Genomic DNA, 14,495 nt, shown 5'->3' with positions numbered 1-14,495 from the left:
AGTATTTGGTATAAACAATTTTGTATTAGATGGACCTAACTTGGTGTGAAACAGCTTCCTATGTAACTATGTCCGCTCTTTCTACACCATTTTATTAAATTTATATCTTGCCCTTCCTCCCGAAGGAGCCCAAGGTGGCAAACGCATCAAGGATAAAACAACTCTTTAAAAAGCATTCTAAAAATAATTGAAAACATTCTAAAAAATAGTTTAAAGCATTCAGCCAATGATCTTAGGGTTGCCAGGGACTGTATCTTTCAGCCGTCAAAAACCTGGATAAAGAGGAATGTTTTTAAATTCTCTTGAAAGTCAATAGTGATGGAGGGAGATAGACCTCACTGAGGAGGAACTGCCACCTGTCATGGACTATTGCCAAACAGGCAGCCCACAGTGGTGGCACCACCAATAAGGCCTCACCTGCCAATCATAGGGTCCACTATGGTTGATAATTGGGGAAGGCACTCTTTGGGCAGTTCCATGTTTAAACACACAGAACTACTGCTATCGTATCTAATTTGGCCAAAGATTGAAAATTTCTTCTTTACAGTATTACATATCAATCCAAGTTGCTGGAGGCCGGCAGGAGCGAAGCTGACAGAAGGGGCTGCCACATCCAGCTGCTGCTCAGAGGCCTCTTGGAGAAGAGGACACTGGCCACACCGGCAGGGCACAGCAGGATGAAACAAAATACATTTCCTCCCTCCACCTCTTTTCCCAGCGTACCGGTTGCAGGGACAGAGGACTGCAGGAGAAGATGAATGAGACCTCTGACATGTCCCCAGTACGCCCCTTTGGTAGACCTTCCACCAGCTCCTCTTCTGCCAGGCTGAGCTTCTCTGGCTGAGCTAGGGTGAGGGACGGAGGTCCACCATCTCAAACTCCCCTCATCCTGGCTTAAACAGCAGTTGGATTACGCCCTTAATATCCTTACTTCTTTTGGATGTCTGGATATGCTTTCGGAATAGAAGTTAAGATAGTAGAAAAAATCATATTGACTTTAAATTATGTGATATCTCCCTTTTTTTAGCACCTCCTGGATTCATGTAACAGATTTTGTTTAGATTAACAGTCTTACCATACCAGTTCATTTCTTCAAGACAGGAGCCTTTGGGGATTTTAGAATAGGTGTGATGCAAATCACTTGGCACCTGTAAAGAGCCTATGTAATTGTATAGTCACGTGCCATGTTTTATGTCCATTTATTTGGCATTCCTGATTTAAAACTATTTTGGAAGAGCTGCAAAATAAATTGTATCTGTTTATCTTCCAACGAGCAACTTGCAATTAATGTAAAATGTGTCTCTTTGATAATAATGCCATTATTTAACAATAATTCCTGTGGGTTTGCTTTTAAGTCACTTCACATTAAACCTATATGGGCCCAGAGGTGCTGTTTAAATTCATGTTTAGGGATTAAATACTTTTGCTGTATTTATTACCTCTTAAGAACATAAGAACATAAGAAGAGCCTGCTGGATCAGGCCAGTGGCCCATCTAGTCCAGCATCCTGTTCTCACAGTGGCCAACCAGGTGCTTAAAGCTGCTTTGTTGAAATTTACTGAAATGGACTATAAATTTGGGAAACAATTCCGGAAATGAGTCATGCCAACTCCCCCTTTAAAAAAAAAGGAGTGAAACTATTGTTAATATTTTATCACAGTTTTAAAAGTTTGGAAATAGTAGAAAACTAATTTTTGCCTATTTTTATAGTCAGCCAATATCAGGAGCAAAAACAAAAAAAATATTAAAATGTAGTCTACCTGAGCCCATGGTGTAGTTCTTTATTAACATTTTGTTCCCACCTTGTCAGATCAAGTTATTTAACTGAAAGGAATGCAAGTGGATAATTATTTCCTCAATATAGTGAATATTAGTTTATATTGATTTGAATGTTGATAAGAGACTTACTTATTTTTAGACCCTTATAAACAGTCATTTCTTATATAGGCTGCTTTTTTTTAAAGGGCACCCAGAAACAGAATTAATTTTCATGTTGAGCACATTCAGCCTGAAGCCATTACACAATGTAAATTCTCCAGTAAATCATTAGTGATCCTAAATACACTGGCTATGAGCCAGAGAAGCACACACCATTGTCAGCAGAGGAAAGCAAAATGCCATTACCAGAACAGTGCGTTATATTACAGAATATCCTATTGATTTCAGTCAAATTTACATTTGTTCTATTCACCATTCAGGAACATGTCCTAAACCATCTCACAGCTCTTGTCTACATAAAAAGCACAGTATTTAGATGAGGTTTAATTGATGGTTTTGGAAGTGTTCTGGTCTTTGTGGATGGAAGTTACAAAGTGCCTAATATCATAACAATGATTTTATTACAGTTTGGATGCAAGCCACATCCTGCTTGGAGTCCTCTAAAATACTCACTGATTTCAGTGGTTCTAAGTTGCATATTTTATATTTTGTTTTTGTACAGTGTGTGCCTTCTCATGCCTCACACATTATACAGGTTAAAATATATGGCTGCATAGTAGGTAGGTATATACTTGGGATTGTGGTGTACGTTTGTTTTATAGATGTTTTGTGATCTCCGTTAAAGATTTGGTTAATAACCATACGGAGTGAGCTGTAAATATGCTAACCAATCCCTTTTCCAATCATACTTCTTTGCCTTTTGTCTGGAATTCAGATTTTTTCCAAGTGGTCTGTTTCAACAGATTTATGGCTTATGAAGTGGAGGGAAGAGTTCTCTTCAGGCCAAAAAGAAAAGGAAAGAAAATGAAATTCCACAGCTGCAGATAAAACAAGGTTGTGGTGTTAGTGAGCGAGTGTGTGCAAGGGGATTGCTGTGAATAATTACTCACCATATGCTACCAAATGCTTTCACGTGGAGCAAGTACACTTTCTTTTGGTTGTTTTTCTTTTCCTTTTTTTTTATGGACCACGCGAGAAGACATTTGCCATCTCTTTTGAAGCAATTTGAGTAATTTTGAGAACGGGTGAACCCTAAAGGTGTAGACATACTTTGGAAATCTAGATTTAATTTTCTTCTTTGTTTGGTAGAGGGCAGTAAGCAAAGACCAGATTTATTTTCAAGGCAGAACCCCATAATCATGCACAGCTGTAGTTTCAGCAGTTTCCCTTGGCCTTGGCATCTGATTGAATTGATGTCATCAGACTTTTCTTCCTATGAAATAAAATATGACGTACTGTGTGGCCAGTGACAGGCAAAAATTATGCACAGGGAGTTGGCGAGGTCTTATGAAAACCACTTCCTATGTGTACAGAGAAAGGTTAGGGGGACACAATGTAGAGCTTGGGCATTTGTTCCAGTGTTTTGTTTTGGGAATCTCTCTGCTCACAGAGAATCCCATGGCTGTCAAGTGAGATAGTAAATATTGCAAAAATTATGAATCCAGCTGAATTGTGAAATGCTTGTGGTGTTATATAGAATTCCACACAGCTGTGCCGAGAGCAGATACCAGATTCGGAGGAGGTTTCTGTTCTGCAGATGTATTACTATTGTGGGAAGAACTTTGGTAGCATTGATTTAGTAGTGATTGTTCCTGTGGGAATTAGCAAATTTCCTTCCTCTTCTATTTCTTTAGGTCTTGATGACCTATGTTCTTAATACTAAAATTGTAAAGCCTATACTGTCAGTGGAATTAATGTATGCCAACTGCTTAATTGGGTTACATTTTTTCTGAAGCAGGAGTATTTCCTGCATATGCAAAATACTGAAGAAATCCTAGGATTTTCACAGTATGTTTTTTGTCCAAGCAAGCAGTTTTTATTGTCTCAAAACACAGAGTAAAATAGACAAACATAAATATGTGAACAGAGCACTCATGACTATGATTAGCAGTAACTACTGTGATCCTGTCAACTAGGAAAAAGTCTTCCACACCATCCCTGGAAAATTGTTGACTTTAGCCCTGATGGTTCAGTTCACCCATTGCACTTGTACATGGGAGTATGTACCTGGGGATAATCAGAATGTTCTCATGAACAAAAATTGCATTGTGTGGATTGGACTTCAGTAATATTACAAGCTTACATTTGTAAAGTTTTTTTTTATCCTTCACGTAAAGTACTCTTAAAGGCATGATTGAAGTTGATATCAAAAAGCCCTTTTATACTTCTCTCCCCAAAGCATTCCAGGAATCTAGCAAAGGAGTCTGTTTATACAGTCTATACATGTTGAACCTTCAGAAAGTGTACAGTTTTGTCAAAGAGCCACTTGTACAAGAGACTGGTATTATTAGTAGTAGCAGTAGCAGTAGCAGTAGTAGTATACAGCTTGGGACCAGGATACCTGAAAGATCATCTTACCCCTTATATATCCATCACTACGCTCTGCAGGTGAGGACTCCTGCAGATACCATCTTATCAGGAGGTCCGTTCCACACAACATAGGAAGCAGACCTTTAGTATAGTGGCACTTAGCCTCTGGAATTCCCTCCTCTTACGTATTAGACAGGTGCCATCTCTGATCTTTTCAGCGCCTACCGAAGACCTTCCTTTTTCAACAAGCCTTCTAAGTCGAGACTTTATCTCAGTCTGCATCTTTATTGGAATTGCTTTTTAAGATGTTTTTGAAGCTGTTTTAAAAATATGTTTTTTTAAATGTTTTAATATATTTTAATGTCTGTTTGTATGTTGTTTTAGTGTGTTTGTTTGCCACTCTGTAATTACAGTAATCCAATCTTGAAGTTACCAGAGCGTGAACAACGGAGGCGAGGTCGTCCCTGTCCAGATAGGGGCGTAGTTGGGCTACCAGACGAAGATGGTAAAACGCATTCCGTGCCACCGAGGCCACTTGGGCCTCGAGAGACAAGGAAGAGTCGAGAATAACCACCAAACTACGTACCTGTTCCTTCAGGGGGAGTGTAACCCCATCCAGAACAGGGTTAACATCCACCATCTGAGCAGGGAAGGCATTCACCAACAATGTCTCGGTCTTGTCTGGATTGAGTCTCAGTTTATTAGCTCTCATCCAGTCCATTATCACAGTCAGGCAACGGTTCAGCACATCAACAGACTCACCTGAAGAAGATGAAAAGGAGAAATAGAGCTGCGTGTCATCAGCATACTGATGGCAACGCACTCCAAAACTCCTGATGACTGCACCTAGCGGCTGCATGTAGATGTTGAAAAGCATGGGGGACAAGACCGACCCCTGAGGGACTCCGCAATGGAGAGTCCATGGTGTCGAGTGATGTTCCCCAAGCACTACCTTCTGGTGACGATCCGCGAAGTAGGAGCGGAACCACTGCCAAGCAGTGCCCCCTACACCCAACTCCGCGAGTCTCCTCAGAAGGATACCATGGTCGATGGTATCAAACACCGCTGAGAGATCAAGGAGAATCAACAGAGTCACACTCCCCCTGTCCCTCTCCCGACACAGGTCATCATACAGGGCGACCAAGGCTGTTTCAGTGCCAAAACCGGGCCTGAAACCGGATTGAAATGGATCTAGATAATCGGTTTCATCCAAGAGCGCCTGGAGTTGGCTGGCAACCACCCACTCCAAAACCTTGCCCAGAAAAGGGACATTCGCCACCGGTCTATAGTTGTTTAAATTATCTGGGTCCAAGGAGGGTTTCTTTAAAAGAGGTCTCACTACTGCCTCCTTGAGGCTACCAGGGACCACTCCCTCCCTCAAGGAGGCATTAACCACCTCCTTGGCCCAACCGGTGGTTCCAGCCCTGCCAGCTTTCACTAGCCAAGATGGGCAAGGATCCAGAACAGACGTGGTCGCCCGAACCATTCCAAGCACCTTGTCCACTTCCTCGAGCTGCACCAACTGAAACTCATCCAATAAAGAAAGACAAGGCCGTGCTCCGGACACTTCAATGGATTCATCTGTCACAACATCAGAGTCAAGGTCCCTGCGGATACATGCAATCTTATCTTGAAAGTGTCCAGCAATTTCATTACAGCGGGTCTCAGATGTTTCCATAGTATCGTGGGGGCCAGAGTGTAAGAGCCCTCGCACGACTTTAAAAAGCTCCGCTGGGCGGCTTAAAGATGATCTAATAGAGGCAGCAAAATAGAGCTTCTTTGCTGTCCTTACCGCTTTTGTATACAACTTATTGGTGGCACTTACCGAGGCATGATTGTATCCACTGGGAGTTTTCCTCCATCTGCACTCCAGCCTCCTCCTCTCATATTTCATCGCTCTCAGCTCCGGGGTATACCACGGAGCTGTATGAGCTCTACAGCGAAGGGGGCGCGCGGGAGCGATCGTGTCAATAGCCCGGGTCATTTCTGTATTCCACAGTGCGACCAGGGCCTCGACAGGAGCACCAGTCCTATCAGCCAGAAAATCTCCCAGAGCCCTCTGAAAACCTACAGGATCCATCTGGCTCCGGGAGCGGATCAACTTAATAGATCCTCCACCTTTGCAGAGGGAAAGAGGCGCTGTAAGTCTAAATCTCAGCAAGCGGTGATCTGTCCATGACAGTGGGGTAGATGAAAAACACCCCACCATCAGATCACCATCTCCATGTCCAGTGGCGAAGATCAAATCGAGAGTATGTCCCAACACATGTGTTGGGCCAGTAGAAAATTGAGACAGCCCCATTGTTGTCATGGAGGCAATGAAGTCCTGAGCTGTGCCAGATAAGACAGCCTCGGCATGGACGTTGAAATCCCCCAGTACCAAAAGTCTAGGGGACCTCAAAAGGACCTCCGAGACTATCTCTGTCAGCTCAGCTAAGGAAGCTGTTGGGCAGCAAGGTGGATGGTACACCAACAGTATTCCTAGTCTGTCTCCCTGGCCCAACACAAGGTGGAGACATTCCAAACCAGTCGCCGTCTGGACAGGGTGCTTGGTGAGAGGAAAAGAACTCCTATAGACCACAGCGACCCCCCCTCCCCGGCCCTCAGATCTACCACAGTGCTGAACCAAATACCCGGGTGGGCAAAGCTGGGAAAGAGCAACTCCTCCCTGATCAGCCACCCAGGTCTCGGTTATACATGCCAGGTCAGCACCCTCCTCCAGAATTAAATCATGGACAAGTGAGGTTTTATTATGTACCGACCTGGCATTCAAAAGCAGCACTTGGAGATCCGAGAGCTGGCTGATAGGACAACCAACAATCCTGTGGATATGAGGAGAACCGGAACAAGGCACAGACACAATTTGTCTGGGACGAGTTCCCCTTACCTGGCCTGTTCTCCTCCTAACGCCATACCTCCCATTACCCATCACTACGTTAATCGGGGGCCCCGAGAGCCCCCTCACGAAGGATGGAATCTTATCTCCCAGGCACATGTTAAAAATACACAAAACCACACAAACAAGCAAACATACCAATCATTCACCCCACATTAGCCCCCACACACACCCAAACAAACGTTAAAATGAGTTAATCCTCGTCAAGCAGCGATGGCAGTCTCAAGTCCCATCCAAAGGCAAGCCGCAGCAAGGACAACAGGACAGCAACACAGCCCCAAGCAGCAACAGAAGCGCCACACGCGAGCAAAAAAGCGGCGAGGTGGCAAAGATATATGCCGCAGTGATAGTGTCCTGGGCAACGGCACGGCCCTCAGCGATGATGAAGACGCCCGCAACCAGCGGCGGCGACGGCGGCAACACAGTCCGCAACAGCGAAGTCCACCGGCAGCAACGCGGCACCTCGGCGAAGATGACAACGCCCCGCATGTAAGCGGGCAGGCAGCAGCAATGGCGGCAGCACGGACCACAGCAATGGAGTCTCCAGCAGCGATATCTCTTGGGGCCTGAATCTGTAATGGTTAGCCGGTATCAGCTGAAGCAGAAGAAGAGCAGGTTTTCCACAGAATCTCATTGATATAATCCAGCCAAGCAATGGCCGGAGTAAAGCAACGCAGCTGTCCTGTGTCGGTTCTCTTGTTGGGTGATATTAAGTTGGCTTCCTCTTCCACTCAAAGTTGCTGAGTCATAGATGATAAAATATAGGCTTACAGAAAAGTTGCCCATGGGAAGCCCACAAGCAGAGCCTGAGCACAAGAGCACTCTCCCTTCTTGTGGTTTCCAGTAAGTGGTACTCAGAAACATATTGCCTCTGACCTTGGAGGCAGAGCATAGTCATCATGACTAATAGCCTTTGATACTGTTATCCTTGATGTACAGTATTTGTCTAAACTGCATTTAAAGCTGTCCAAGTCAGTGGCCATCACTGCCTCCTTTGGGAGCGAGTTCCATAGCTTAACTATGTGCTGTGTGAAGAAGTACTTTCTTTATCTGACCTGTGTATGTAATATGGTTAAGCATGCTCAGGGGTTCCTGGACATTATTTTGCTGGGAGGTCAAAAGTCTTGGCCAACTTGTGCAAGAGGAGAGAGGAAGACGACAAGGAAAACTATATACAAACGCATCATATAGACTGCCAAGAATGGCTGCTGTCTTCTATTTTTTGTTTTTTGTTTTGTTTCAAACTTCCATGAGTTAGTCATATGTTTATATCTGGGATTTTTAAACCACATTTTGTTTATCATCCTCATTTGCTGGTGCAAACCCACTGATTTCAGACTGGGTGAAATGGAGATAATCAGTAAGAGAAGAGTGGTTGTTCCTTGTGTTGTCTGTGTTTAATAGAGAGGTTTGTGAAAAGAGAAGATTTTACGAATTGGAGAAGCTTTGTGCTTTGAAGAAGAGATAAATCTATGTTCTAGTAGTATTTGAACATGAAACTTGTTTCTCTGCAGAAGATTCACCTTAATTCACAATCCAAACCTAAAGTCATAGACTGTGTATCAAAAATACTAATGTATGCAGGCCCTCAATTGAGAACTTGTATTTGCGCTAGCATCCACTGGTCATTCTTTACTTAAATTGATGTCATTTTTCTCCTTCAAATGTGCCATTCTGAAGGTACATGTTCACATATTGCAGGAGCTAAGGTAACCTCTGTTATTGCACTATTGTGATACGTTCCTCCCATTTCTTCTCTGTCTCGCACCCCACCCTCAGAAAGAGAAAGTGAGTGTGTGGAAGGATTCTCCCTTTGTACTGAAACTTCAGGTGGAATAAAGTGGTTATAAAAGCATCTATCAACGCACAAGAGCTTGCCAAACCAAGTATTTGGGTTGGAAGTTATGCCTTCCCAACTGCTTGAAAACAGGAAGTATCTTTGTTAAGTGATGGAGACCTGTATTTTGCTAAGAAAAGATTTCTTGTTTTTTTAAAAAAACTGTCCAGTATGATTTCTACATTTGTTCTGGATATTGGAAAACAATATTAATGCATGATCATGCACATGCATACACATCTTGCATGTCTGTGTATCCTTTCTCCTGTTGTTAAAATCTGAGCACTTTATGAGCAGTCCCTGTCAGAAGCCAGCCCAGGCACATCTTATCCGCAGTGATTCCTGTAAAGCATTCAGAATCTGTCAGAAACAGCCTGCAGGATTGCAACGGCTCCTGGGTGATTAATTGCCAGAAGAGTCTGGTTCCAGGTTTCATTACATATAATTGTTATCTTTTCTTAAAGGGGTTCTTTTAAACCCCCACCTCATAAGTTTTTTAAAATTATAGCATTCCTGAGGTTTAGTGGTTCTTTGCTAGGAGACAAGAGGACTCTCTTATGTAAATTTACTTTTGTTAAAAAAAATGGTATTACCTGTTGATAGATTATTCCTCCACCCCCCTTTCAGTTAATTTTAACTTTACTGAAAATAATTTTACTAGAATTCAGGGGTAGATTCATATCTGGCCAGCAATTGCAATCAAAAGCATGACCATTGGCTGTGCTGGCTGAGGATGATGGAGACTGTAGTCAAATAGCATCTGGGACCCAAAGTTGGGAGAGGCTACCCTATAAACTGACTCGAGGAAAGCACTAATATGCTATTTGACTGCTGCTATTTATTTCATTTATGAATCTCTTCCCATGAGGCATCCTGAAGAGATTTGCAAAACAATGAAAATATACATAGAACAATTGCATATATAAAAACAATGTTAATATTTGCATATATAAAAACAATTTTATTATATATGCAATTTAACATATATATAAAATGAATTCAGAACCAATACAGATGCCAAATGGGATTAAAATCTCCACTTAGAAGACTTGCTGAAAGAAAAACATCTTCAGCAAACACTGCAAGGGCAATTGTCTGTCCTTTATATGCCTGGACTCTCCCACCCCTCCCGTGGCTGGGTTCCTGGTGCATGCTGTTGCTGAAAGCCAGAGCCGTACATGATAAGACCTCACACATCCATGATTTGATGCTAGAGGTGTTTCACTCTGCTTTCTCCCAAGTAACTTTACTGGAGAGATGCAACAGCAGTGTACTGTTAACTGTACACTTAACAGCACAATCCTATACATTGGACGCTGCCGAAAGCCATGTAGAGGAGCAGCTGCACAACACACCAACGCGGCGCTGCAGCATCGAGGCCGACAAGGAGCTCTTGTACCGGCAGCAGGCGACCAACCTTACCCAGGACATGGGCCAGCGTCTCACTGTCTTTCCTAATGGCCGCCGCCATTATTACCACCATGGGCATGGAGGCATGCGGGTCCAGCCCTTGGGCACTGACTTTCTGGGATGCGGAGGAGGCTGAGTTGCTGGGCCCCGACACCCAGGACTCTGAGTCCGAGGTCCGAGTTTGAGTTTACCGACTTCACCCTGCCCAGCTAGATGCTGCCTGAAGCAGGGGGTGATGTGGGTGGCGGTGACGGCGGCAGCAGCAGCAGAGGAGGAGAAAGTTCCGCGCAAGGCACCCCTGGAGTCACCCCCCCTGGAGTCCCCAGAGGGGCAGTGGGGTTGCTCTCTGTCGCCTCGCCGGGGCAGCTGGACGCCCAAGAAAATCAGGACATTCCCCTCCCAACAACAAACATATGAAACTAAAGACCTGGTTGCAAATGCAATTCAGCTGGCTTTGAGGAGACTGGAATTTAACACAGAAAATGCAGTTACTTGTACCACGGATAAAGCCACCATTAAGAGCTATTATGTGTATTGTTATTTAACTTTTGCAGATTTTATTTGTATTTTGTATTGTTTTATTGATGCATTATTATATTGTATTTTATATTTGTGTTTTTTATAAGCGGCCTTGAGGGCCTTTGGCAGAAAGGCGGGGTATAAATAAACTAATAATAATAATAATATTAATAATAATAATAATAATAATAATAATAATACATGTTTGTCCAGAAATTTTCTTTTCAGTGGGGCTTAGTCCTAGGTAACTACACATAGAATTGCAGCCAAATTTCATTAGGGTTTAAGGGGCATTTTGTTGTTTCTTCCCAAACTATATTTATTCCTTTATACCTGGGCCCTGAGCCCTTTTTATAAGTGGGTGATTTGTAACCCTTGCTCTCTGGTCAATGTGATATAAACAAATTGCATTTAACTTTGTAACTATTTGGATACATGTTAATCCAGCATAGAACTTTGCTTGCTTTTTGCTAAAGAGATCTATATTTAACATATGTATTTATTTGTTCACTCTGATTCTATCAATTTGCCCTCTTTGGACTCATCTCAAATATCCTCTCCTTCTGAAATGTCAAATCTTGCTGGGAACATCGAGCCATCTGTTTCTGTATCCCCTCGCCTGCTTTATTAATAGTTTTGGGTAATAGCCATGTAAAATGCTTCTGCTTTGTTGACTGTGCCTTACAAAAGTACGGCCACTTGATACTGCAGAGTCTTCTTGAACACCTGCTGTCAAACACATCAAGTCTTTTCTTGTCAGTTTGCACAATGCTTCAGGTCTTGAGCAAGGCTGACATGACAGAAATGTTGTACAGCTTGATTTTTTAAAATAATTCTGTTCCTGTCTCTGTCTAAAATAGTTCCCAACATTCCCTATGAATCTCCTAATATTCCATCATACAAACTAAACATTACTTTGGAATCCTGTGACTGCAACTCCCAATGTAAATACAGCCCCAGAGGGCCTGATGTGGATTGGGGGCATATTATGGCTCTGATGAAAATCTCTCCCACATGTATTCTAGAGCTTCTAGCTGTGGAGTGGAAGACATACAGGGACAAAATTAGGAACATAGGAAGTGCCTTAGATCGGCCGTTGGTCAATCTAGCTCATTATTGTCTAGTAGAATTGGCAGCAGCTTTTCCAGGACTTCAAATGTGAGACACTGTCAGCCCTACCTGGACATACTGGGAACTGGGAACTTGTGACTGCCTGCAGGCAAGGCAGATGCTCTACTACCGTGCTGCCAGTATGGAGACTGCCTTCAAGTCGATCCCGACTTATGGTGACCCTATGAATAGGGTGTGGTATTCAGAGGTGGTTTACCATTGCCTTCCTCTGAGGCTGAGAGGCAGTGACTGGCCCAAGGTCACCCAGTGAGCTTCATGGTTGTCTGGGGATTCGAACCCTGGTCTCCCAGGTCATAGTCCAACACTCTAACCACTACCACACTCAGCCCTTATGTTTTTCCCTCTGTGCCCAATATGAGCTGGGCGGAGAGGGGGCAGAGAGATTTAAGCTGAGATCAGAATGGGGAATGTCCCATCCCACATTGTTGAGGAGTGACCCCAAACTTCTAGAGCAGGTATGGAGAACCTCTGGCCCTCAGATATTGCCGAACTACAACTTCCATCATCCCTGGCCAATGACTATGCTTGCTAGGTCTGATGGGAGTTGTAGGCCAACACCTAGAGGGCCAAAGGTTCCCCACACCTACTCTAGAGAGGCTTTTGAAAGGGGCATGGGGGGAGACAGGAAGCTTTTCTTCCACAAACTTCCTTAGTTAGTCTCAAGATAAGTTAATGCTGTGATGTAGACAAAAACCTCTCTACCACCCCGATAGTGGTGATCCAACCACTGCTAACAAAGATGCCTTGGGAAGGAGCAGCATTTTATTTTCTCTCACTTGAAAGCAGCTGTGAGATGTGAGGGGTAATATGTTTCTGATGCTTCCTTTCCCACAAAAATTATCAGAACCTGGGAAGAAAAGGAAGGGAATGTAAAGGAATTTTGACTTCAGAAAGGGAGCAACCCTAACCTCCTTCATGGGACCTGAAAGCCAGTGCTGGTTTGCAAAGAATAGGGAAAATACAAACTTTGGAGAAGCAGGTCAGGCCCTTGCTCCTCCCATGGCATTTATTTATTTATTTATTTATTTATTTAGGTATCTTACTTACCCTTCGCCATGAGATTCCATGGTAGGTTACAACAATTTTTAAAATGCAATATAAAAATCAGTTAAATTAGTCAAAATAATGTGGGGGGTTCCTAAATATACGAGTCACCAAAGGCTAGATTAAAGAGGTGCATCATAAACATATGACAGAAACTACATAATGAAGATGCCAAATGCACCTCTATGGGGAGGCTTTCCATAGCTTAGAAGTTGCCACAAAGAATTCTCTCCCTCAGGTCACCACCCCCACACTTCTAAGGCTATGGAATTCCAAGAGGGTCCCCTCTGCTAACCTAAACATCCAAGAGAATCTTTGGGAAGGGTGTAGTCTTTCACATATTTGAATGCAGTGTAGGGTTTTAAGGACTAATGTGAGCCCCTTGAATTGGGCTGGAAAATGAAGTGGCCTTAGTTATGAATGGGAAGCCTAGGAATGGGAACTCGCCCTCGCACCCTGCCATCCTTCAGCAGGCAAAACAAGTTGCAGGATCAATCCTGCTTCTCTGCTTCAGTGGTCATGTGGAAAAGTAGGATAGTAGATGTTGAAGGGAAGTGGGGAAAGGATGGAATGTACCATCTCTTCCCTTCCTGTCAGTGGAGGCTGATCCAATTAGGGTGAATGAGGCAGTGCCTCACCAACCTCATTCTGCCTTCAACCAATCCCCACCTGCTTGCCTTCTTACTTACATCCAGTTCACAGACCGGCAATTCTTGTCAGCTTCATCTCGGTGTTGCCCTTGTAGAACTTAGCAGGGAGAAGGACAAGGGCAAAGCTAGAGTTAGTTGGCTCTGGCTCCACCTGCTGTTGGCCACACTGCCTTCTGTCCCACAATTCCAGTGAGCACCAGTCACCACTGCTTCCTTGCCATAACACCTTAAATGTGATAGTCTGTATGGAATGTGATAACATGATACCATAAGAATTTGGGAAGGGAGGGGAATTAAAATATTTTTTTCAGAAAATAAAAATAAAAGCTATTTGGTGACACCCCCCACCCCATGTTCAAGTTTAGATGCTGTGTAAAACAAAATAAATCACACACACCCTCCCAACACCAGAATTATCTTCAGAAATTCTAAGAGAATGAAGTAAGAGGGTATAATAGCCTTTGCTATGAGGAACTGCTGAAAAAAGTGTGTATGCCTACTGCGTGCACCTAGAGGGATACTGGATGTGAGCCAAAATGTTCAAAATTCCAAATGCAGCATCCTGATATAAATGTGAGTTGATTGAACAATGAGCTGGCAGTTGTATCTTCTAGTTTGTTGAGACTTTAAGGAAACACTCTGATGATCCTATGGGCGGCTTCACTGAACTTGCTGTATAGTTTCCTTAGCTAAGAATATGTGTGCTTTTGTTTTAAAAATAACAGGACATCTCTTAGCGTGCACAATACATTTTTTCCAC

General features: G+C 43.3%; 1 protein-coding gene across 12 annotated transcripts in view; it reads left to right on the top strand.

Annotated features, from left to right (window-relative positions):
- The window catches only part of AFG2A (AFG2 AAA ATPase homolog A), a 248,554-nt gene that overhangs the window by 167,514 nt on the left and 66,545 nt on the right, over window positions 1–14,495 (top strand). The window contains exon 15 of one of the 12 annotated variants that reach the window (XM_061585137.1): window positions 548–605. The exons of the other annotated variants lie outside the window; for them this stretch is intronic. Within the exon in view, the coding sequence (XP_061441121.1) occupies window positions 548–595 (48 nt within the window). The 3' untranslated portion in view covers window positions 596–605. Of the gene's footprint in view, window positions 1–547; window positions 606–14,495 lie in introns of those variants that run through there. 12 annotated transcript variants of the gene reach the window in all.

This window comes from Rhineura floridana, chromosome 9 (genome assembly GCF_030035675.1).
Source record: "Rhineura floridana isolate rRhiFlo1 chromosome 9, rRhiFlo1.hap2, whole genome shotgun sequence".
Classification (NCBI taxonomy): Eukaryota; Metazoa; Chordata; class Lepidosauria; order Squamata; family Rhineuridae; genus Rhineura; species Rhineura floridana.
The sequence above is the reverse complement of the archived record's forward strand: the minus strand, read 5'-3'. Positions and strand labels throughout refer to the sequence as shown.